Source organism: Natrix helvetica (genome assembly GCF_964273705.1).
Source record: "Natrix helvetica genome assembly, chromosome: 2".
Lineage (NCBI taxonomy): Eukaryota > Metazoa > Chordata > Lepidosauria > Squamata > Natricidae > Natrix > Natrix helvetica.
In genome coordinates this window covers 10,983,379-11,008,930 of record NC_138552.1, presented here as the reverse complement: position 1 = coordinate 11,008,930, position 25,552 = coordinate 10,983,379, and the positions used below count along the sequence as shown (strand labels likewise).

At 42.5% G+C, this 25,552-nt stretch overlaps 1 protein-coding gene across 4 annotated transcripts in view; it reads left to right on the top strand.

The window, feature by feature from the left end:
- MYO5B (myosin VB) overlaps positions 1 to 25,552 on the top strand; it is a 330,461-nt gene that overhangs the window by 209,310 nt on the left and 95,599 nt on the right. For all 4 annotated transcript variants that reach the window (XM_081942523.1, XM_081942520.1, XM_081942522.1 and 1 more), the window contains exons 18-20: positions 7,831 to 7,945; positions 10,108 to 10,319; positions 18,585 to 18,741. In XM_081942523.1, the coding sequence (XP_081798649.1) occupies positions 7,831 to 7,945; positions 10,108 to 10,319; positions 18,585 to 18,741 (484 nt within the window). The remainder of the gene's footprint in view (positions 1 to 7,830; positions 7,946 to 10,107; positions 10,320 to 18,584; positions 18,742 to 25,552) is intronic.

Genomic DNA, 25,552 nt, shown 5'->3' with positions numbered 1-25,552 from the left:
TCCAATTTAATAAGACAGACATGTTGGCATTATGCTATGAAATTTCAACTCTAATGTACATCCTGTGGGTTCACCCAGTTGAAAGTTCATCATCTATCCCCACACCCCATAATTCATCACATGGTCCAATCTTCATCTTCCACGCTGGCATCTACACCCCTCTGCTTCCGGCCAGGTGTCGAGGTGCGGAGACAAAAGACGACCTTGAGCTTCTAAGAAAATCCATAACAATACATTCCACAATCCTACTCCTTTCTATTCCCCCCTCCCAACTACTATACCAATGAAACAGCATAAGAATTTATTTAAAAAGTGTGGCAGGCCAAAGATCCTAAAAGGAACATAACTACAGGCCTGACACACGGGGGATGTTGTCCTTTCATTGTAGCCCTTTGATGTGCATGTGATATGGCCTTAAAAAAGAAATACAGACTTAAGGGTTGTTTTTTTTAAAGATCTGTAGTGCGTGTTCAGTGTTAAAGCTTTCCAGTGATAACTGTGATGGAATGTAGTCTGGATTCCCAGGAGGGAGGGGGTACATTTCAGAGGAGTAAGAGACAACTCAGGTCAGATGGTTCTCGTGAGCGAATGAGGGGGGAGACAGCTCTCCCCTAATAGTTCCCAGAGTATTTGCTATATGGAGTGGTAGAATGCTTTAGTTTGTCTCTTTCTATGGGTGAGGAACAGTAAATAAATCAGCTGGGAAGAATCACAGTGGATCTTCTTGGTTTTGGGAGTCTGATATAATGGAGGAATTTAAAATGTTTCACATTAGTTTTGTAGGAATCTTTACCTCAGGGTTTCCTGGTGATTTTCTTGTCTCTTGAGATAATTACATCACTGCATCTTATTTGATTTAAACTGAAAAGGCCAGTTTCAGTTTGGATCGTTGCACAAGAGTAGAAGATAACTTAAAATGAAAAGAGAGAGAAAAAGTAGCCATCCCTGGGAAAACAGCAAAAAATCCACTTTAGGTTTAAAGCAGCTGTTCTCAAATTAATGAATATTGGAACAGGAAGCTGATTCCAAACCAGTGTTATGAGGGAAAAAAGTTTAAACATCAGATGTACAACTGACTGTAAGGCAAAGATAACTTATTTTACGCAGGTTTTTATTAGTTAAAACAGTACAGAGTCCAAAAGTGAGTTACATGCATTTGTTGAACAAAGATGTAATCGTGTCATAATGATACAAAGGAGTGGATTGTGATGACATTTGTGCTCTAGGAAAGATTCAGCCAATTAACTGACAGGGTGAAAACATCAAAAGAACCGCATGAAGGAAATGCAGAGGTACAAAGTGTAACTTCCTGGTAAGAAATGAACACGGGAGAATAAGAACATTCTGGGTTCTTGGGAGGAACGTGATGTGTATCAACACCACCTAAAGACACACAGCTATGATTTCATATTGTTGTGTATAGAATCACCTGCCTAAAATAATCTGCCTGACTCAGAGGTGGTTTTCAGCAGGTTCTGACCAGTTCTGGAGAACCAGTAGTGGAAATTTTGAGTAGTTCAGAGAATCGGTAAATACCACCTCTGGCTGGCCACGCCCCCCTCTATTCTCTGCCTCCCGAGTCCCAGCTGATTGGAGGAAATGGGGATTTTACAGTATCCTTCCCCTGCCACGCCCACCAAGCCATGCCATGCCAACCAAGCCACGCCCACAGAACCAGAAGTTAAAAAAAAAATTGAATCCCACTACTGGCCTGACTCTCAACAACTCTGAACGGTTTACAAATTGTTGAAAACATTTAAAAACAAAATAGCACCAAACAAAGGGAATAAAAATGGCAGAGAAAAGGAAGGAAGGGAAGAGAAAAGGAGAGGAGAGTGGAGGGGACAGGAGGGGAGAGGGAACAGGGGAGGAGAGGACAGGGAAGGGAAGAGAAGAGAAGGGGAAAGGAAGAGGAGGGGAAGGGAAGGGAGAGGAGGGGAGGGGAGGAGAGGGGAAGGGAAGGTATTGTCAACTTTACTAGGCAGACCAGACAGGAAACACAGCCAGATAAACTAATTCTACTTTATTGTAAAGCTACACTAACAGAATCTTTCAAGTCTGAAAATACAGTTCCCCCGCCATCAGCTTTACAGTCTGAGAACTTAGGGTGAGATCCTCTTAAGCTTCTTGCTCCATCCAGTGTGCAGCTACAGACTTTGCTGACTCTTATCCAGCTGTTCTCTAAGGCAGGCCTGTCAAACTTTGCGGCTCAGGCCATGCCCTCTGCAAAGGCAAAAAACATCCCAGTATGGCCCAATATGTCACCATATGGCCCGCGATGCAATTGGGCTTGACACCCCTGCTCTAGGGAGTGTCTCTGGCTCCACTCTTCCAACATATCATGACACCAGTTATGACTGAGGAATTCTGGGAGTTGAAGTCCAAAAATCTTAAAATTGCCAAGTTTTAGGCTGATCTAGGCTGAAACCGTCTTTTCCATTCAGCCTTTCTTTTGATGGCATCTCGGCAAGCAACAAGGAGCAATATCCGTGTGAGAGGTCAACATCTATTTCCTCTCTTTTTGCTTTCTCCGGTTACTGTGACCTTATTTCTGCCTTTTTTGTTAATAAAGAGGGTCTAAGCCATATTGATGGCAAATGGTTTTAAGTCGATTAAGTTTGCCCTGTGGAATTTGGGAATGCCTAACACAAGCATGACTGGTTTAATTTGGGATAACTAATAAATCCAGATAAATGTAGGAGGGAACTGCCCCTTTACCTTTCACAATAACATATTGTGTATTGTTTTTATAATTGATCTGAAAGTTTTAAAATTTTGGACTGGACATTGTGAGACTCTTCAATGATGAAACATTTCTCCAAGTTATCTCAGTTTACCCTTTCTATTGCTACTTGATCTGTTCATTTGTAGCTCTTCTTTTGTGCTTATCCTACGTAAAGTTGCCCTACATCCAAAAAATGAGGCATTACTAATTAGATACTCTAAGGAAATGCGATTTGGGATATAATTAACTACTGAAACCTCAGCAAATTGCAGGTTATAGTTACACCCCATTTTTGAAGGTACCAGAATGTGGGGAAGAATAGAATGGAATGGAATGGAATGAAATGGAATTGGGAGTGGGTGTAGGAATAGGAGTACGAATAGGAATAGAATGAGCTGGAAGGGACCTTAGGGGTCTTCTAATCTAGCTCTCTGCTCAAGCAGGAGAACCTATACTATTTCAGATAAGTGACTGTCTAGTTTCTTCTTAAAAACCTGCAGTGATGGAGAGCCCATGATTTCCGGAGGCAAGCTGTTCCACTGGTCAACTGCCCACTAAGCATTGGGTGCAAAATGTCCCTTTTTTGAGTGTGTCAAAAAAGTTACTTTTATTCTTAAAAGTAGCCAACCTGTTCAAAGCTACAACAGCACTGAAAAAAGTGACTTAGGACTGGTCCTCGCACTTACGACTGTTGCAGCATCCTCGCAGTCATAAGATCAAAATTTGAGCGCTTGGCAACCAGCATGGATTTATGAAGGTTGCAGCATCCTGGGATCACATGATCACCGTTTAAGATCTTCCCAGCGGGTTTCCAACAAGCAAAGTCAATGGAGGAAGCAGATTCTCTAACCACAGTGGTGATTGGCCGAACAGCCATGGCATCATAAGTCATAAAATTGGGTGTGACTCACTTAATGACTGCCTTGCTGAGCAGCAGAAGTTCTGGTCCGCATCAGACCAGGTGTAATCATAAGTCGAGGACTATCTGTAAAATGTGTTCTTTTCCCAAGCAAAGATGGTGATAGTAGCCAGATTCAACTGAAAAATGAATTGATCCCATTTTCCCATTTTATTAGCGTATGTTTTTGTTGGTATATGTTTTTTTTGGGGGGGGGGTCTTCTTGGCATTTAAAGGAAAGAGATTTCTCATCTGAGCAGCATGTCTGCCAAAGCCAAAAAGATTATTATTCTTTTTGGCTTTGGCCAAAATATGGGTCCTAAACTTTGCATAAGACTATAAAGCAGTGGTGTCCAATATTGGCAACTTTTAAGATTTGCGGACAGAATTGCCAACATAATCGCCAATGTCTGATAATGGATATGGCAGAAGAAGAAGAGGAAGAGGAGGAAGAGGAGGAGGAGGAGGAGGAGGAGGAGGAGGAGGAGGAGGAGGAGGAGGAGGAGGAGGAGGAGGAGGAGGACGACTCTTTGCGGACTTAAACTCCCAGAATAAGCAACAAAAAGAAATTACACCCTAGTAAAAAGCCAAAGAAACGTCATGTGATTTCCACTCACATACTTTTTATACACCACGCAAACATTGTTAAGAACATCTATCCTACAAACAGCCCTGAGCGGTGGCTTAGTGGCTATGACGCTGAGCTTGTCGATCAGAAGGGTCGGCAGTTCAGCCGTTCGAATCCCTAGCACCGCATAACGGAGTGAGCTCCCGTTACTTGTCCCAGCTTCTGCCAACCTAGCAGTTTGAAAGCATGTAAAAGTGCAAGTAGAAAAATAGGAAACAACATTGGTGGGAAGGTAGCAGCGTTCCGTGCGCTTTCGCCGCATAGTCATGCCAGCCACATGACCCCGGAGACGCCTTCGGACAGCACTGGCTCTTCGGCTTTGAAACGGAGATGAGCACCGCACCCTAGGGTCGGGAACAGCTAGCACATATGCGCGAGGGGAACCTTTACCTTTTTAAAGGGCCAATAAAATGTCATGTGCATATCCACTCACATACTTTTTACACACCACACAAACAGTGTTAATAACATCTATCCTACAAGCAACATTACCTAAGATCTACTTCAGGGCTGCTCCTTGGAGATTCTACCCACATTTATATTGAAAAGAACATTAAATACTGTATATGCAGCTTGCCAAATAAACCAATTATTTGATTAAACTGGTAACCTATCAAAGTCTTAGCAAAGACCCCTGGACTGTTTATGCAAATGTCTCCCCCACTGACACCAATGTTCTTCCAAGTAGGCAACTTTAAGATGCATGCCAGCTGGGGAATTCTGGGAGTTGTAGTCCACAAGCCTTAAAAGTTTTTCAAATTGGATACTATTGCTATAAACCAGACACATTGCCGCCTCCAATTTTTAGCAGTCCTCCAGGCTTTCAAGTTCTCTCTCTTTTCTCTCTCTTACTTTTACGTGCTCTTAATTAAAGCATCAGTTGGCAGTCCCAAACTCCGTTCGTTTTGAGGGGTCCATCACTCAGGGGCTTTAATTTGCAGTGGGTTAAATAAAACTTGGCAGACAAAGAGCCAATTTCAGAATCCAGTCTGCAAGTTCTAAATCTAAACGCCAGGGCAGGAGATGCTCCCTCCAAGAATTAAAATATCGTTCCTGCCCTCTCTTTGGATGAGAGCTTTGACACAGTCTGCTTGAGGCTTGGCGCCGCCTCCTAGTTTCTTTTATGCAAAGATTTAATTTAAATGTTTATTCGGGAACTAAAGGTTTACCAAGAACCATGGAACTGGTCACATTTTGGTAGCAGAAGCACTGCTCGAAAAGATTGATAGGAAGCTTTTTCTTCTGCATTTATGACCACAACCTTTATGTTGCTCAGTGAGGCAGCTGTTAAGTGAATGTTGTCTCATTTTACGACCTAAAAGGGGACCACATGAACCTAGGACACTGGCACCGTCATAAATATGAGTCAGCTGCCAAGCATCTGAATTTTGATCACATGACCTGATGCTGCAATGATTGTAAGTGTGAAAAACCGTAATGTCACTGTTTTCAATGCTGTTATAACTTCGAACAATCACTAAACAAAACTGTTGTCAGTTGAGGACTATCTGTACAGGAATTCTGTAATTCAGTTGTGGAATTTAGTTTGGTGCTTATTATGCCTTATTTGTTTACGCTTCTCATTTACTGGCTGAATAAACTGCAATTCCATTTCCTCCTTTCTGTTTATAGCTAGCCCTCGACACGGCTGTAATGGAGCCTGAAATTATCGTCGTAGGTCACATCAGTCATTAAATGGGTCATCACGTGACTGATCTGATTGTATGACATTTTTTGTGGCGGTCGTTAAACGAATGCTACAGCCATTAAACGAACCCATTGCTCTTTTCCTAGAAACTCGAAGTAAATGCAAATTTAAAATAAAAAAAAACACCCCATAAATTATGATCATGTGACTGTGGGATGCTGCAAACAGCCATAAATGCAAGCACATAAGGTTGGTGAGGAGGGGGAGAGAGAGCCCATTGTAAGATTTTAAAAACTGGATCCTAAGTACCTTTTGGGAGTTCCTTATAACTTTGAACCAGTGGTGGGATTCAATTTTTTTTACTACCGGTTCTGTGGGTGTGGCTTGGTAGGCGTGGCAGGGGAAGGATACTGCAAAATCCCCATTCCCTTCCAATCAGCTGGGACTCAGGAGGCAGAGAATAGATGGGGGCGGGGCCAGGCAGAGGTGGTATTTACCGGTTCTCCGAACTACTCAAAACTTCCACTACGGATTCTCCAGAACTGGTCAGAACCTGCTGAATACTACCTCTGCTTTGAACATTCACTAAGCAATCTTCCGTGATACACAACACTTGCAACATCCCCTTGAGAAGGACTGATTGGCAGATAGAAAACAGTGGGAGGGGGGGCCTTCATTCCCACAGTGGCGGTGGCTGTCTTGTCTTAGTGCTTCACAGAAGCCTAACCGACATCAGCGCCCCCTGAGGTCAGGGAAAGGGTCAGATGACGGAGGACGTTTGTAATACTGTGAATCTTGAGAATTGTCAGGAAATGTGTTTGAAAGACAAGTTCAGGAAGTGGCAAAAATGGAAAGAAAACAGAACAGACACCAACACAACAAAATCTTGCTGTCCATGAGAAGCCAGTTTTATTATTGACATTGTAGTATATGTTTTTAGAGACGTGGTGGCTCAGCGGTTAAGACGTTGAGCTTGTCAATCAGAAAGGTCGGCCGTTCGGCGGTTCAAATCCCTAGCGCCGTGTAATGGAGTGAGCCCCCGTTACTTGTCTCAGCTTCTGCTAAACTAGCAGTTTGAAAGCACGTCAAAAATGCAAGTAGAAAAAATAGGCACCACCTTTGGTGGGAAGGTAACAGCGTTCGGTGTGCTTTCGCCGTTTAGTCATGCCAGCCACATGACCACGGAGACGTCTTCGGACAGTGCTGGCTCTTCGGCTTTGAAACAGAGATGAGCACCACTCTTTAGGGTCGGGAACGACTAGCAAATATGTGTGAGGGGAACCTTTACCTTTATACGTTTTTAAACAATGCAATTAAAAGAGTTCTTTTTGTTAAAAGAAAAGAAATGTGTATCTTATGAAAGTCTTACGTGGTGCCTAAGTTCGTGTTTTTTCCCCCCTAGACTATTGTTTTACTCAGTTAAGAGTGTTTCTATTGTCTTTCTAAGTATTATGAGCCACCCAAAAGTATGCACTTAATATCGGCAGCTATAGCAATTTTTTGAGGGGTCCTTGGTGGTCTCTGAGCTTGGTTGTTTTGTTGAAGACTTTTCATTACCCAACTAAGTAACATCATCAGCGCTAATGATGCCCTTTTGAGCAATGAAACGTCTGCAAGAAAACAACCAAGGTCAGAGAGCACCAAGGACCCCTCACTTCAACTCTGATCTACAAATATTCTCCTAATTACTATACCAATTTTCCAAATTATTTAATACATTAGGACAGGAGTGTCCAAACTTGGGAACTTTAAGACTTGTGGACTTCAACTCCCAGAATCCCCCAGCCAGCTGTTTGGACACCCCTGCATTAGGATGTATGATGACAGTTTTGCTGTCGGTTTTTAGCACTCAACATCAAAGAAGGCTGCACCATTCACGTTTGATTTAATGGCTCCCCACTGATTTCTGGATTTATCGTCCTTTTCTTTAGGTGGACCTACCATGACTTCTTGAATCGCTATCGAGTGCTTATGAAAGACAAAAGTATTTCAAAAAAGAAAGACAAGACATTGATTTGTAAAACGTTATTGGAAAGCCTAATTAAGGTAAGATGTGAGAGCTACTGTATATTATTAGATCAACCAATCAATCAGGTTGGCACATAATCCAGCATCACTTATAGTCCTAAATCCACAATTCTACCTCTCCATTTAACTATATCCAAAGAACCTGAAAAATCTTTGCAACTTATTCAAAATCAATTCAAAACCTATTTTAAAAAATGGTTTTGAATAAGTTGTAAAGATTTTTCAGGTGCTTTATACTATATGAATGATATAGTCCAGAGAATGATGATTAATCTTTGGTGAGATTCACAGCCTTTGGGGCTGGTTGGTAGCTTAACAGCTCGAGTCCTAACCAAGGACCTAGGAACTGTTAAGGTAACGTCGGAGGATATAAGTTGTTCCAAGTAGGGTGGTTTTTTCTAGAGTCAGAATCTTCAAGTCAGGTAAATTTAGAATTTTCAAATAGCGAGGTAGCCCTTTAGGTATTGCTCCAAGGGCTCCAATTACTATTATTATTATTATTATTATTATTATTATTATTATTATTATTATTATTATTATCATTATCATTATCATCATCATTACTATTATTAGCCTTTATTGTCATTGTACATCATGTATACAACGAAATTGGTTTAGCCTCTACTGGTGTACTCCATAACAAAAAATATATACAAGACAACATGAATAGTATAGAAAATAATTCTTATACAAATAATTGGGAGGAAAAAAATAGTCATACGTTTCCATATGTACTGTACGTGGAGTGATTGTAATTGTGTTTAGGAGTCCGACAGCCCATGGGTAGAAGCTGTTTTTAAACCCGTTTGTCTGACTGGCTATACTCCAGTGTCTTCCACCCGATGATAAAAGTGAAAAGGGACAGTGGCCAGGGTGTGTATCATCCCTAATAGAGGTGGTATTCAGCTGGTTCGGACCGGTTCAGATGAACCGGTAGCGGAGATTGTGGGTGGGCCCAGTGGGCCCCCGCCCCAGCTCTATGCCATCCTATTTAGCCACGTTTTTGAGGCCAGGTACATGCACGGAAGGCACGTCCACAAGCAAAGCGCAGGCACAGAAGGCCGGGCGCATGTGCAGAAGGGGCGTGTGTGTGTGTAAAGTGAGTGTGTGCACGGCGAACCAGTGGTAAAAAATAAGTGAAACCCACCGCTGATCCCTAAGTATCTTCCTTACTCTACTGAAACAGCGAGACCTGGCAATGTCATCCAGTGGTGTTAGAGGCCGTCCAATGGTTTGTTGTGCGGAATTGATCATTCTGTGGTGCCTTCCTGTCCGCAGCTGTTGAACCAGCGTATCGTACTGTTATGCAGTATGTGAGAGGACCCTTTAATATAGCTGAATTCTGCTCCTTACTGAAAAAATATTTGCCTATCGTCATGTTCCTATTTTAACCATACTTTGTTAAGTGCCAATTTGGATACATCTTCTTTGTTCTACCATATTTTATTTGTATATGATTCAGCCAAGCAAAACACTTGACTAGGCCACATTTTGCACTAAACAATGGTATGCTCAAATGTGGTGGAAGGAGAGGGAGGGAAGAAAGGAAGCAAGCAAGCAAGCAAGCTGGCAGTAGATTCGGACAGTGAGGAGGTTGGGGAGGAACGTGGGCCAGTCCTGGAGTCTGGAAAATGCTCTGATGAGGGCTCTGCATCGGAGGCAGAGATGGGGCCGTCTGACAGTTATCGGCTGCCTCGGAGTCGGATATCAATGAGGCAGACGAACAGCTGGAACCTGTTCCCAGTGTGCGCGTGCGCAGAGTTGCCAGTCAAAGGGAACAGCTAAGGAACAAGGGTTGACATGGGAGTAAGGCCACATTTGGATGGTGAATGGCCCCTCCCATAAGGGATTAAGAGGAGCGAAAGGGGAGTGGAGTTTGCAGGAGGCAATTAGTTCACTTAATTGGTTCGTGACTCTCAGAGGATCCTTGCTATGTTTTGAAGATACTGACCTGGCAGCTCTGCAAGCCAGGTAAGGTCTGTGCCTGTAAATTCACCCTTGAAAGACTTTGCTGGATGTGAATGAGAGGAATTCACAGTCAATTAATAAAAAGAGGGTTTTTTTGCCAGGACAAGGAGCCTGCTTCTTGGCCAGAACAGGAGGGAGGGGAAACTAGGGAGAAGGAAGGAAGGAAGAAATGGTTTTTAAAATTCTTGGTTTTCCTTTTATACTTTTCCAAGAATCCTGACCAGTTTCAGTTTGGACGTACAAAGATCTTTTTCCGTGCTGGCCAGGTGGCCTACTTGGAAAAATTGCGGGCAGATAAGTTCCGGGCTGCCACCATCATGATACAGAAGACCGTGCGCGGCTGGATGCAGAGAAGAAAGTACAGGAAAACCAGGGAGGCAGCTTTAAGTATCCAGAGGTTCACCAGAGGATATCTGGCACGCAGGTAAGCATCAAGCGGCCATTTCCCCCGGGAGAATTTGCTTGCTAGAAATGTGGGAATTTCTGCGCCTAGCATAAATGGGGCACCACAGTGGCTTCCTGCTTCAGATACTGGGCTTGTTAGTTGGAAAGCTGGCAGCCCAGATATGAGACCCGAGGGCAGAACGATGGGGTGAACTCCTATCCTCTCCCCAGCTCCTGCCAGCCTAGCAGTTGGAAAGCATGCAAATCAGAGGTGGTATTCAGCAGGTTCTGACCGGTTGCGGAGAACCGTTAGCAGAAATTTTGAAGAGTTCGGAGAACCGGTAAATACCAGCTCTGACTGGCCCTGCCCCCATCTCTTCTCTGTCTTCCGAGTCCCAACTGATTGGGAGGAAATGGGGATTTTGCAGTATCCTTTCCCTGGAGTAGAGTGGAATGGAGATTTCACAGTATCTTTCCCCTGCCATGCCCACCAAGCCACGCCCACCAAGCCATGCCACACCCACCAAGCCACGCCCACAGAACTGGTAGTAAAAAAAAATTGAATCCCATCACTGATGCAAATGTGAGTAGATAAATAGGTACCACTTTGGTGGGAAGATAACACTGCTCTTTGACATCATGCTGACTACATGACTGTGGAAATTTCTTCAGACGGCGCTGGCTCAATGGCCTTGAAACAGAGATGAGCACCCACCCACCCCGCCCCTTACAGTCGGCAATGACTTGAGGAGTAAAATCTGCAGGGACTTCTTTATGTATGGAAACTTATCAAGTTGGATTGCTTCTGTTTTAGAATGATGAAAGAATTACATTTCTTATCCTGTATTTTTCAGAGTATAAGACGCACCCTTTTCCCTCAAAAAAGAGGGTGAAAATCTGGGTACATCTTATGCACCGAATACAGCATTTTTGGCCACCCAAAACCCTGCCCTCTTTGCAAAAATGGCCGTGCATAGCCTTTAGGAGGCTTCCAAAGTGCTCCTGGGGGCTGGGAAGGGCAAAAATGAGCTAAAACAGGCTGTTTTTTGCTTCCCCCCCTCCCCAGTCTCCAGGAGCACTCTATAAGCCTCCTAAAGGCTATGCATGCTCCTTTTTTGACAAAAAACAGGCCCCGTTTTCACAAAAAAGGGGCCGTTTTGAGGAGGTCTGCTGAGTGCAAAAGCTGTTTTTTTAATTTGTCTCTTCAAAGTCTTGGTGCGTCTTATACTCCAGTGTGTCTTATACTCTGAAAAATATGGTAGATATACGAACTCTTATGAATTGTGTAAGAGAGCTTAAAGACCATTTAGCCCTTGAGTCCAATTGTACAGGAATATATATATTTAAACCATTCAGACGGATAGCTATCTAGCTTTCCTTGAGCACATCTGATAAAGCAGAATCAATCATTTCACTAGCATATATGAAACTATTTTTTTTTCTCTTAATACTAAGCTATTTTATTCATAAATTGGGAAACGGCCTGGGATACAGGCAATTTCTATGGCCGTGATGGCGAACTTATGGCACATGTGCCAGGGGTGACACAGAGAGCCCTCTCTGTAGGATGCACACCGGCCAGCTGGTCTTTGCGTTTCTGGGCCCCGGTGTGCGCATGTGCATTCCGGTTTTGGCACTAGGTGCCGAAAAAGTTCACCGTCACTGTTCTATGGCATTTCTTTTCAGGATTCCGCCTAACATAAAAACCCCAGTTACTACAATTACCCCAATCCCAAAACTTACAACAAGAATAAAAAGAAAGAACCTCAACAAAAAAAGGATATTTTTTTTACAATTACTATATAAAATTTGTTTTTAACAACATATGAAACCATGACCTGCAAGACTTTTGTACCTAGATGATAAAAATCGAAAGCGCAGAGAATATTATTCAGCGTCCTGCTCTCCTGAACTGCCACAGGTACTAGAGTAATAAAATTCTCTTTATGCTCACCCTACCACAAAGGAATAAATTGCTAAGGCCCCCAGTCATAGTTTTCAGCTCATATCCTTGTCTGGTACATTGGGGAAAAAACAATGTGCCAGTTGCTGTGATGGAAAGTACGCAAAGAAAGGTCATTTGTAAAAAAATGTAAGTAGAAATGTTTAAATCTTTCAAGATTTTCTAGGTTCCTTGCTACCATTCGTCTGCTGCAGGGGTCCCCAACCTGTGGGCCACCACCCACTATTGGCCCGCGTCCTATTCACAAGCGGGCCATTTAAAGGCCTGGGTAGCGAGCGCACGTGTGCATCTGCCCAACCCCACTCATACACGTGGTCGCAGCCCCACTTGCACAACTGGTTATGCAAACATCACAAGCACTTGGGGCCTCATGCGATGGGAGCTCTCGGCCCCACTCATGTGAGCAAAGGGTACTCGCCCATGCGCATGCATCGGGTGGGTTCCTGCCAGTTCTAACCTCTTCTATAGAAGAGGTTCCACAAATCTACAGTGCCGTTTAGAACCGGTTCCAGCTCCCTCCCTCCGCCCGTCTGCACATCATCAAGATAAAGAGCGAAAGGAGGAATACTGGGAGTTGAAGTCCACAAGTCTTAAAGCTGTCAAGTTTGAACACCCCTGGTTTTTTTTTCTAAAGGGTTAGGGGTGCAAGGGTCTTGTAACTTGACAGTTTTAAGACTTGCGTGCTTCAAATGCCAGAGTTTCTGAGCCAACATTTTGGTTGCTAAGCAAGAGCGTTGTTAAGTGAGTTTCACCACATTTTACAAATTGCCCACACCCACCCAGTCACATGACTGCCAAGCCACTCCCACTTGGTCGCATGGCTGGCAATCCGCTCCTACCCAGTCACATGGCTGGCAAACCACTCCCACAAAGCAGGCCACACCTACAGAAGAGGTTCTAAAAATTTTTGAAACCCACCTCTGGCATGCATGCACATACATGCCTGCCCCTCCCATAAAACCATTCCCTCTTTTCCCCCCTCCCCCCCCTCTGGTCCGCCAACCTAGAAAAGTGAGGGAATTCTGCTTTGCTGCATTTAGAAGCCCTGTCAGATCTGATAGCTACCATTTTGTATAGCCAGTCCTTGAGTTATGGATTTGTCAAAAACAGATCATGCCAAACTAATCTTATTGCATTCTTTGATAATGTGACAAAATTAGTGGACCAGAGGAATGCCGTTGATATAGTTTACTTGGACTTCAGTAAGGCTTTTGATAAGGTAGACCATAACCTACTACTAAATAAAGTAGAAGAATGTGGGTTAGACAGCATCACCACCAGATGGATTGGTAACTGGCTGACCAACCGCACTCAACGTGTAGTTCTCAATGGAACTGCATCTACATGGAGGGAAGTATGCAGTGGAGTACCCCAAGGCTCTGTTTTAGGCCCAGTACTCTTCAACATCTTCATCAATGATTTGGATGAGGGAATAAATGGGGAACTCATCAAATTTGCAGATGACACCAAGCTGGCAGGAATAGCCAACACTCCAGAAGATACGCTTAAGATACAGAAGGATCTTGACAGACTTGAACATTGGGCACTATCTAATAAAATGAAATTCAATGGTGAAAAGAGTAAGGTTCTACATTTAGGCAACAAAAAAGGAATGCACAGGTACAGTATAGGTGATACCTTGCTCAGTAGTAGTAACTGTGAAAGGGATCTTGGAGTCCTAGTGGACAACCATTTAAATATGAGCCAGCAGTGTGCAGCAGCTGCCAAAAAAGCCAACACAGTTCTAGGCTGCATCAACAGAGGGATAGAATCAAGATCACGTGAAGTGTTAATACCACTTTATAATGCCTTGGTAAGGCCACACTTGGAATACTGCATTCAGTTCTGGTCGCCACGATGTAAAAAAGATGTGGAGACTCTAGAAAGAGTGCAGAGAAGAGCAACAAAGATGATTAGGGGACTGGAGACTAAAACATATGAAGAACGGTTGCAGGAACTGGGTATGTTTAGCTTAAGAGAAAGAAGGTGTAGGGGAGACATGATAGCAGTCTTCCAATATCTCAGGGGTTGCCACAAAGAAGAGGGAGACAAACTATTCTCCAAGGCACCTGAGGGCAGGACAAGAAGCAATGGGTGGAAACTAATCAAGGAGAGAAGCAACTTAGAACTGAGGAGAAATTTCCTGACAGTGAGAACAATGAATCAGTGGAACAGAAGTTGCCTCCAGAAGTTGTGAATGCCCCAACACTGGAAGTCTTTAAGATGATGTTGGATAGCCATCTGTCTGAAATGGTATAGGGTTTCCTGCCTAGGCAGGGGGTTGGACTAGAAGACCTCCAAGGTCCTTTCCAACTCTACTATTGTATTATTGTATTATTATAAGTCTAGTTGCCTAGCAGCCATTCAAAGTTAGAACAGAATCACCCCCTCCAAACCGACTGCTGCCCCTCCCCCAAGGGTGGGGGGGCCTATGATTACATTTTGAGCACTTGCCAACTGGCTCACTTTTAAGGCCATTTGCAGTCACATGATTGTAGATTTTTTAGGCTTTTTTTTTGCTGGTTTCTAATGTCTGCTTCTTTACTTTACTTTATCATTGTATGCATATACACAGTAGACACATACAACGAAATTCACATAACACCCAGAGACCAGGCCCAACACACATAACAATCCCCAAACACCCCCCCCCCCACCAAAAAACTCCCCGCCCCTAAACCACCCAATCATCCACACAACCGAGCAAGTAGTGCTGTCCAATAGCTCACTGATGGTGGCCCTTTAATTCATTGTTGAGTGCAATTATAGCTCTGGGACAAAAGCCATTCAGAAGACGTGTGGTCCTAGTTTTAATTGTTCTGTATCTTCTGCCAGAAGGCAACAGTCTAAAAAGATTGTAAGCAGGATGGGAAGAGTTTCTGAGCATGTTATGCAACTTCCTCAAACAGGGAGATGCAAAGATGTCATTCAGGGCTGGTAGCTGGAGCCCAGTGATATTCTGGGCAGTTATAATGATTCTCTGTAGAGCTATTTTGTCCGCTGCGGAGCTGCTCCCATACTAGGCAAGAATGCCGTATGTCAGGACACTCTCAATGGTGCTGCGATAGTAGGACAGAAGTAGATGCTGAGATAGATTTATCTTCCTGAGCATTCTCAGGAAGTGCAGCCTCTTCCGTGCCTTCTTCGCAAGCATGTTAGCATTCATGGTCCATGAGAGGTCCTCCGAGATATAAATGCCCAGAAATTTAAAACTACCAACCCTCTCCACCTCCTCGCCATTTATGTACAGTGGTAAATGTACATCTCTCTTCCTTCTGAAGCAATTATTCTGGTTTCTGACTAAAAAAAATCACTCATTGGGTAAAATGGATTCGTTTAATGGTTGCAGCATTCACTTAATGATGGCTGCATTTGTTTAATGGTTGCTGCAAGAAAATGTTGTAACATTGAGTCCAGTCACACAATGACCTGTAACCAGACATTTTCCACTAAAATTGAGACCAGGGTTGAATGTTACTATCGTGGCTAAATTGGTGTGGGAGAGATACATTCAGACCAAATGTAATAAAACTTTATTGGATGCAGTGATGGAGGATGATGGTTCTTCTGAGTCTAGAAAATAGGGTTGAAGTAGTAAAACCTTCCACTGACAGATAAACGAATTCTCCACAAACTTTGCAGAGCTAGAGCAATTCAAAGGAAAACATCTTTAGTGGGGCTGCCATTTTTATTAATTCAATGTTTGGTCTAATAATTAAGGCATTAGGCTAGAAAGCGGGAGACAGGGAGTTCAAGTTCTGCCTTAGCCATGAATTTAGCTGGGTGACTTTGGGCCAATCACCAGGAGACTGGGAGTTCTACTCCCACCTTAGACATGAAAGCCAATTGGGTGACTCTGGGCCAATCACCAGGAGACTGGGAGTTCTAGTTCCACCTTAGACATGAAAGCCAGTTGGGTGACTTTGGGCCAATCACCAGGAGACTGGGAGTTCTAGTTCCACCTTAGACATGAAAGCCAATTGGGTGACTTTGGGCCAATCACCAGGAAATGGGAGTTCTACTCCCACCTTAGACATGAAAGCCAGTTGGGTGACTTTGGGCCAATCACCAGGAGACTGGGAGTTCTACTCCCACCTTAGACATGAAAGCCAATTGGGTGACATTGGGCCAATCACCATGAGATGGGAGTTCAAGTCCTGCCTTAGCATGAAAGCCAATTAAATGACTTTGGGCCAATCACCAGGAGACTGGGAGTTCTAGTCCCGCCATAGCAGTGGTGAGTTCCAGATCCCGTTGCAACCGGTACGCTGCAACGGGGCCTGGCGTCCACCACGTGCACGCGCACAGCACACCCTCAACGCTCCAGCTGCTCAGCGGAGTGTCGTGCAGGCGCCATACGCTTCGTGCATGTGCGTGAAAGCCCCGATCAGCTCAAATACAGGTAGGGAGGGCAGGTGGGCCCTCTTGAGCACTGTACTGGAACGGTTCCTGGTGCTCCCAGCAGGCACCGATACACCCGTACTGGGGCGTACCAGTCGTATCCCACCACTGCGCCTTAGCCACGAAAGCCAGCTGGGTGTCTTTGGGCCAGTCACTCTCTCTCAGCCCAACCCACCTCACAGGAGGTCACAATTGTGGAGAAAATAGGAGGGGGCAAATGTTTTGGATATGTTTGCCGCCTTGAGTTATTTGTAAAAATAATAAAGGCAGGATATAAATTAATTAAATAAATAACTAATACAATAGATGAGGCTGGGAGATCAAACTTGTCCAGAATTAATTTTGAAGTGGTAACAAGCAGCGGTGTGAAAATATTCAGAGAGACATAAAAACATATATTTTTTTAGAAATGGAGAGTCATCCATTTCTAAAAGAATGAGAAAACCTAGGCAGATCAGTGTGGTGCAATGCTCAGTGTTGTATTAATCCCAGGAAAACCTGGATTCAAATCTTCACTCGCTGGATAGCATTGAACCAGTATCTGACCCTTAGCACCAATCTACCCTATATGCTTCTCCAGGCCCTAAGCCAGGAATGACACGTGGCAAGCCTTCAAGCTGAGGGCTTTATTGTTTCACACCTGTAGATGCAATCTTGCCAGACTGAAGATTCTATCTGCATCTACAATTACTTTATGAGCTGCAGGTAGTACACGTCTTACAACAGTTCATTTCGTGACAGTTCAACATTACAACGACACTGAAAAAAGTGACTTATGACCAGTGGTGAAATTCAATTTTTTTTGCTACCGGTTCTGTGGGCGTGGCTTGGTGGGCATGGTGTGGCTTGGTGAGCATGACTTGGCAGGCGGGGCAGGGGAAAGATACTGCAAAATCTCCATTCCCACCCCACTCCTGGGGGAAAGATACTGCAAATCCCCATTCCCTCCCCACTCCAGGGAAAGGATACCACAAAATCTCCTTTCCCACCCCACTCCTGGGGGAAGGATACTGCAAAATCTTCATTCCCTCCCCACTCCAGGGGAAAGATACCGCAAAATCTCCTTTCCCACCCCACTCCTGGGGGAAGGATACTGCAAAATCTCCATTCCCTCCCCACTCCAGGGGAAGGATACTGCAAAATCTCCATTCCCTCCCCACTCCTGGGGGAAGGATACTGCAAAATCTTCATTCCCACCCCACTCCTGGGGGAAGGATGCTGCAAAATCTCCTTTCCCACCCCACTCCAGGGGAAGGATACTGCAAAATCTCCATTCCCTCCCCACTCCTGGGGGAAGGATACTGCAAAATTTCCATTCCCACCCCACTCCTGGGGGAAGGATACTGCAAAATTTCCATTCCCACCCCACTCCTGGGGGAAGGATACTGCAAAATCCCCATTCCCACCCCACTCCTGGGGGGAGGATATTGCAAAATCTCTGAGGCCAGCCAGAGGTGGTATTTGCTGGTTCTCCAAACTACTCTAAATTTCCTACCGGTTCGCCAGAACCTGCTGAATTTCACTCCTGAGTATATTGCTTTGAGCTTCCAGAGAAGAAATAGGAAGTGAAACAAATAAATAAATGAAGTAGAAATTATGGTTGTTTTTTTAATAACCGTTATGGCTGTTATGCAATTGTGGCCACTATTGACTTATTGTCAAAACTAAGGAACACGAAGAAGGCAACAGCACATTTAAAGGAATTGTGGGCAATAATTCACTTCTGCAAAAAATGTCCATTCAGGACCAGTCACAATCCATTGCCAACAATTGTTGAGTCTCTGTTGGAAACAGGATGGAGTTAAAAAAAAAACAACCTGGAAAAAAGAACAGCAGAGTAGCATAAAATCAGTACAGGATCACTTCTATTAGGAACAATTGGTTTGTGTTGTCCTTCTTATTTATCATTGCTAAACCTTTATCCCCCTCACTCTTCTGCAGATTGGCGGATCATCTAAGGAAAACAAGAGCTGCCATTATTTTCCAGAAACAATATCGAATGTTAAGGATACGCCGGGCCTACCAAGCCATCCGTCAAGCAGCTATCATGATCCAGTCCTTCACCCGAGGAATGTTTGTTAGGAAGAACTATCAAAAGGTTAGTTTCTTTGACTTTGACTCCAGACCACACAAATATATTTCAGTGATCCATTTTTATTCTGATGCATGCTTCATGGAAGTCAGATACAAGTCGTCCTTGGCTTATGACCAATCCTTAAATCGACCATTTGGAATCAGGGCTACAGAAAGGTCTCATAAAGAGACTTCCGGCCATCGTAAAATGTTGTGCAAATAAAGAAGGATATTTGTAGCTCAGGGTTGCAATGAGGGGTCCTTGGTGCTCTCTGGGCTTGTTTTCTTGCAGATGTTTCATTACCCAACTAGGTAACATCATTAGTGCACTGAGAGCACCAAGGATGTGTCAATATTGTGCAGCCCTATCCAATCTGCTTAGTGATCACATGACTGAATTTTGGGCATTGGGTGACCAGCTCAATTTAACAACTTGTTGAAGTGTCCTGAAGTCATGTAACCATGGAATAGAATAGAATAACAGAGTTGGAAAGGACCTTGGAGGTCTTCTAGTCCAACCCCCTGCCTAGGCAGGAAACCCTATACCGTTTCAGACAAATGGCTATCCAACATCTTCATAAAAGCATCCAGTGTTGGAGCATTCACAACTTCTGGAGGCACGTTGTTCCACTTTGGATTAATTGTTATAACTGTCAGGAAATTTGTCCTTAGTTCTAAGTTGCTTCTCTCCTTGATTAGTTTCCACCCGTTGCTTCTTGTTTAACCTTCAGGTGCTTTGAAGAATAGCTTGACTTCCTTTGCTTTATGGCAGCCCCAGAGATATTGGAACATTGGTATCGTGTCACCCCTGGTCCTTCTTTTCATTAAATTAAAAATTCCCAATTTCTGTAACCGTTCTTCATGGGTTTGATTTTTGAATGGATGAATGGATTCAGACCTAGGACCACGTGAATAGCTCAACAATCATTGTAAAACAGTCATAAAATTAGGTCTAGTCATGTGGGTGCCTTGATCTTCATGACTTATGACTGAAATTCCAGTCCCCATTGTGGTCGTAAGTCAAGGACCATCTGTATAATCTTTAGTGAGTGAACCAAGTTCTTGGGTACATGCCAACATATCAAGTGCTGGATATATTACTGTATTTTTTGGAGTATAAGATGCACCTTTTCCCCTCTTATACACTGAATACAGCATTTTTGGCCTCCCGAAACCCCACCCCGTTTGCAGAAATGAATGTGCATAGCTTTTAGAAGGCTTTCAGAGAGCTCCTGGGAGCTGGGGAGGGCAGAAATGAGTGAAAAATTTGTTTTTTGCCCCCCGAGGCCCCAGGAGCACTCTACAAGCCTCCTAAGGGCTATTCATGCCCTTTCTTTTGAAAAAAAATGGGCCTGTTTTTGCAAAAAATGGACCGTTTTTTGAGAGGTTTGCAGAGTGCAAAAACGTTTTTTAAAAAAATTCCTCTTCAAATCTTGGTGCGTCTCATACTCCTGTGCGTCGTATACTCCAAAAAATACGGTAGTTAATTTTCTTGTGAAGGAAATTAAGGGAATTCATCCTTGGTACTGTGAACCAGAGATTGTACATATGTGTTTTGCATATCTTTGTTTTAGTTTTGTTTAGTATTTCACAGTCAATCACAAATATAGTAAAACAGATTAAAAACAAATACTCTAAAAACAACTGCTGAAAAGGAGCAGATAGGTGTTAGTATAGTTATTGGCCAATAAACATCTGCCACTTTTTTCCCTTTAATTCAAGTTGGACTCTATTGTAAAACTGCAAAAAATTCATTACGTTAAAGATAGATAAGGATTCTGAGGGCCTCAACAATGCTACCAGAGCATCATCTTCACTTTAAAAAAATGTTCAATCTGTCTTTAATAATGTCTTCAGTCCTGTGTAAAATTTTGCTTCTGAATTCCTGTTGTCTTTAAGTGTAATTTAAGCTTCTTACTCCTCATCTGGATTACGTCTTGACTTTATTCAGGGCTAGCAAAATCACTTCACACTCGGTTGTAAATGTCAAATTTCAAAACACAACGTGTTTTCTATGATGCATCTCTTAGTCTTCATTCTCTAACTGTATAAGATTAGTAACAGAATCGACATCTCAAAATGAGATACACTGAGAGTCCAGGAGTAGATACATCTGGCCCAGTGTTCTCAATCCTTAGTAGCAGCTCCTGTCAAAGTCTTAGATAGATGTCTTCTCCATCAGCTTCCATGGTTTGAGGTATCTCTTCCGCTTTCATTGGTAATTAATCTAGAAAGTCAGCCATTCGTCCCATATATAAAACCTGATCCCGACTTTGGTATTAATCCTATAATTTAGAGGTTCCCTTTTGAAATCCTCAAATGGATGTCACCCTGTCCAGAGAGTACAAAGGTTTTATTTTCTTTGAAGTAACCTTCAAACTGCTCTTGAAGGATTAACTAGTGACATACTCAACAGGCTATATCCAGTGTTTCTTGGAATGCAAATGGGTAGCCTATTGCTAAGAAGCTAGATGGATTGGGTTGTTTGACAGGTGAGGGCAAGAGGTTCTAAGAATAGTAACTCACACCCTTGTTACCTCTAGTTCAGATTATGGCAGTGTGATATACCTGAGGCTGGCCTTGAAGATTACCCAAAAATTATAGTTGGGGCAAAAACCCAACTCTACTGGGTCAGAGCGGATTAATTTGACAGCATCTAAGCTGTAGGAACTCGCTTTGACTTTCAGTAGGTTTCAGGTTTCTGAGTAAAACTCAAGAGGTTGGTAATAACCCATAAAACAACTTGAACTTGAGACCAGGTATCTTTAGGACTTCTCCGAAGAGGTTTATTACATCTGGGAGTAGATGCTCCAGGCTTTTTCAGCCCAGGAGGGTAGAAGCAGAGCTTTGTAATGGTTGTCTAGCTTCTTCCATAAGTCTCTCCATTGAGTTCCAAATGGTCCCTCCCCCCACCCACCCCATCCCATGGGTATGTTTAACTGTCAAGAGTTGGCTTCTTTGGCAGGTTCTTAGAGAATGAATGGCTTCTCTTTATATTCTCATTTTATTCTTGTTTTAATTTAATATCATTAGCAATATTGGAGTATTTGAGCTAGGTTCTAATTCATTACGTGTTGAGATGCTGCACAATCTCTTTGCATCTATTAGCTGTTTTGACCACTCAGACCAACTTGTCGGAGAAGAGCAGGCAGAGCCTGGTGGTGGAGTTAAGCAAGTAATCAGCCTAGAGTCCTTGTGTCCTCACAAATGGTCTAAATCCAAACCTCTCTTGAATTCTGTTGACTCTTATCTAGCATCAATTTAGTCCTGACAGTTAGTTGACTAAATTTCTGTGCTTAAGCATGAACAGATCATCTTAATTGGAATAGCAGTGGCACTTAAGACTTATATACCGCTTCACAGTGCTTTTACAGCCCTCTGCGGTTTACAGAGTTTGCCTCTTGCCTCCAGGAATGCTATGTATAGTCCTGATTCTTCACACTTGGCACAATCTAAGGGAAGAAGAGAGGATGGGCAGGATGGGAAAATCTCTACTTCTTGTCTCAGTAGCTACTTGTCATCTGGATTGTGCTTAGTTAAATGAATCACAGTGTTTAAAGTCAAAGGAAACTTGCTGTCAGTTTTTCTCCTGATAAAGTAGTTTAAATGAAAGATGCTTTTTGTGATGTCCATGTATTTCTGAGTGAATGCATCTAATGAAGCTAGGGGAAGCATTCACTGATACCAGGGCAATCTGTTCTCTGCATCCAAGACTAACTGCATTATATCCATTTACTTCTTTCTAATGAGGCATTCTGCTACTTAACTTCTCAGAATAATTTCAGCACTAATGAGGGACCCTTGCTGAATTCAGATGATCTCCAACATTGAATCCTTAGAGTTTTTGTAATTTAGCAATCTATAAGTGTTTGAAAATAAGGAAGAAGTTGAGAGAACATTATTTGGAAGTATTTGCTGTAATTAATCTCTGATGGGTTACCTGTATATGTATTATATAGTCTGGGGATATATATATATATATATATATATATATATATATATATATATATATATATATATATATATATATATATATATATATATATATATATATATATATATATATATATATATATATATATATATATATATATATATATATATATATATATATATATATATATATATATATATATATATATATATATATATATATATATATATATATATATATATATTTACAAACTTGAAATTTGGCACGTATGTTCCTCTTGGCTTCTTGGTGCTCGCTAAAAAGGATTTTTCAAAATGATCATCAGATCATTAGTATTTCTTATACAGTAATTAACACGCTCTGATGCTAAGGATTAGACATTCTACTCGCCCTCCCCACCTGAAAAGAGCTCTGTTCCAACTGCCAGTTGCCTCACATTTCATTACCTCAGTTCAAACTGGCAGATGTCCCACTCCTTCCCTCAGGAGCAGTCTGGGGGCTCCTTACAGTACTAAACATCGGTATCTCACCAAAATGTCTACGCCTTCCATCTTTGGAACAGCTTCTGGACTCAAGGCGGTGGGAGTAATATTCCCCTATGTGTTTCGATCACCAACCATCATTGAGCCAACAGATTGTGATCTGAATTTCTCCTGCATAGCCCGACCACATACAGTAGATTCTTTGCAAAGCACGGGTATCTAGCTAGTAATATATATAAGAAAGCTCAAATGTTAACTTAGCGAGGCCCTATTGTCCCATAACTTTTAGCCTTGTCTTCCCTTTACTTTTGGCATTATTTAATAATGTATTACCTAACAGGAAGAAATTCCTGGACTACATAATAATATTTCATCTTCACCTATTTATAAAGGCATAACTTGTTAGTGTACATCACTTTTGTTTCATTGATATCCTCTGTTTCTTCACTAACTCTTTCTATGTGGGGGTTAATCTTGCCAGCATTTTTTGATCGTTATAGCTAGGTCTTTTTTCTCCAAACGGTTCCCCCCCCCCCGCCGGACTCAGAACTTAGCTCACTTTCAGAGTACAGAAGCATAAACTGTAGATAGTTTAATGTTTAAGCTACACAGATAGAAGCGATTTTTCTCCAGTTCTTAAGAAGGCTAGCTTAATGAAGCCAAAGGGAGAAGAACCTCAGGGCAAAATAGAAAGATTATGTAACGTCAGGCTAGAGAGGAGAAACTTCACACTTTCTGAGCCTAAGAGACGCTACTCGGTAGCGTCTCTGAGTTTGCCATTTTCATTCGTCTTAAACCAGGGTGTCTAACCTTGGCAACTTTTAAGAATTGTGGACTTCAACTCCCAGAATTTCCTAGCCAGCTATGCTGGCTGGGGAATTCTGAGAGTTGAAGTCCACAAGCCTTAAATCAGTGGTGAAATTCATTTTTTTTTACTACTGATTCTGTGGGCGTGGCTTGGTGGGCATGACAGGGGAAGGGTACTGCAAAATCTCCATTCCCACTCCCTTCTGGGGCCAGCCAGAGGTGGTATTTGCCGGTTCTCCGAACTCCTCAAAATTTCTGCTACCGGTTCTCCAGAACCTGTCAGAACCTGCTGAATTTCATCCCTGTCTTAAATATCTATGGACATTCTCAGTCATCCAAGGCCATGATTGTCCCAAGGTGCTTTTTCAAAAGGCAACTAGACTTTCTTTGTTTTTCCTTGAAGATGTTCCGCTTTCTGAGCTTCAGTTCTTCTCTCTGAAGAAGCTTCTTGGATGAAAAGCGAAATGTTTCCAAGGGAAAACAAAGAAAAAGTCCAGTTGCGTTTCGAAAAAGCACCTTTGGGACACAAGTCTTACAGTTGCTAAGGTTGACATCCCTGTCTTAAACTAACATTTTAACCACCGCTTCTTAGTAGCATATGGATTCTATTGTTTATTCGATTTTATCCCACCTTTGTCCTTTTAGGGACATAATAATGAACCACGGAGTATTCATTTTGGAGCAATATCATTTTTTGATCATTTGGCCACTACAGAAGTGCATACATGTTAATGGCTATTCACTGTTCACAATTGCCACAAATATTGTACATTTGCATTCCTCATATTCATGTCAAGTTAGAAACTGTTGTGTGAATAATCCCACACACTTAATTTTAATACAATTACTCTATTGGAATGGATCCAGTTGAATGCAATGCGAAGATGGTGGAAAAAAATAGATCACGGTTCTACTGAGACAAATCACTGGACTATTTTTAATAGATTAAATTGCTTACTGGCTCCTTGTTTTAATAGTAGCACAACTGAAACATTGACCCATATTTCTATATAATATCCATACCTGTATTCTGTGTAAAGATGATGTATGGATTTATCCTTATTTTTGGAATGGTTTGATATGTTCAGCCCCAAACGAACTGTACAGAATACATTTTCAAAGCATGTTTAGCTAAAATGGAGTGCGTTAATTTATATAGTGATATTAAAACTTTGGACCTATGGCAAACCAAATACAGATTTGTGTTTATATGGCTTACAAGTTATGGGCCATTTTTTAATCTGATACCCCATTTTATTGACCTCGGGGTTCTAGTAATACAAAGATGTCCTTGCAAACTTAATACCCAATACATATTCATATGTGATTTAATTCACCAATTTGTACTTCACAGCAGGAATATCCTGGGACAGAAAAACTCTGTAATGTGCCTGTTTCCATTTTTGCACATTTTATAACCTCCTAGCCTTAAGTTCAATGGTGGGATTCAAATAATTTAACGACCGGTTCTCTGCCCTAATGATTTCTGCCAGCAACCAGTTCACCAAACTGCTCAGAAAGTTATCAACCGGTTTTCCCGAAGTGGTGCGAACTGGCTGAATCCCAGCACTGCTTAACTTGATGATGTAATGTTGACCTTGCCACCTCTGTAG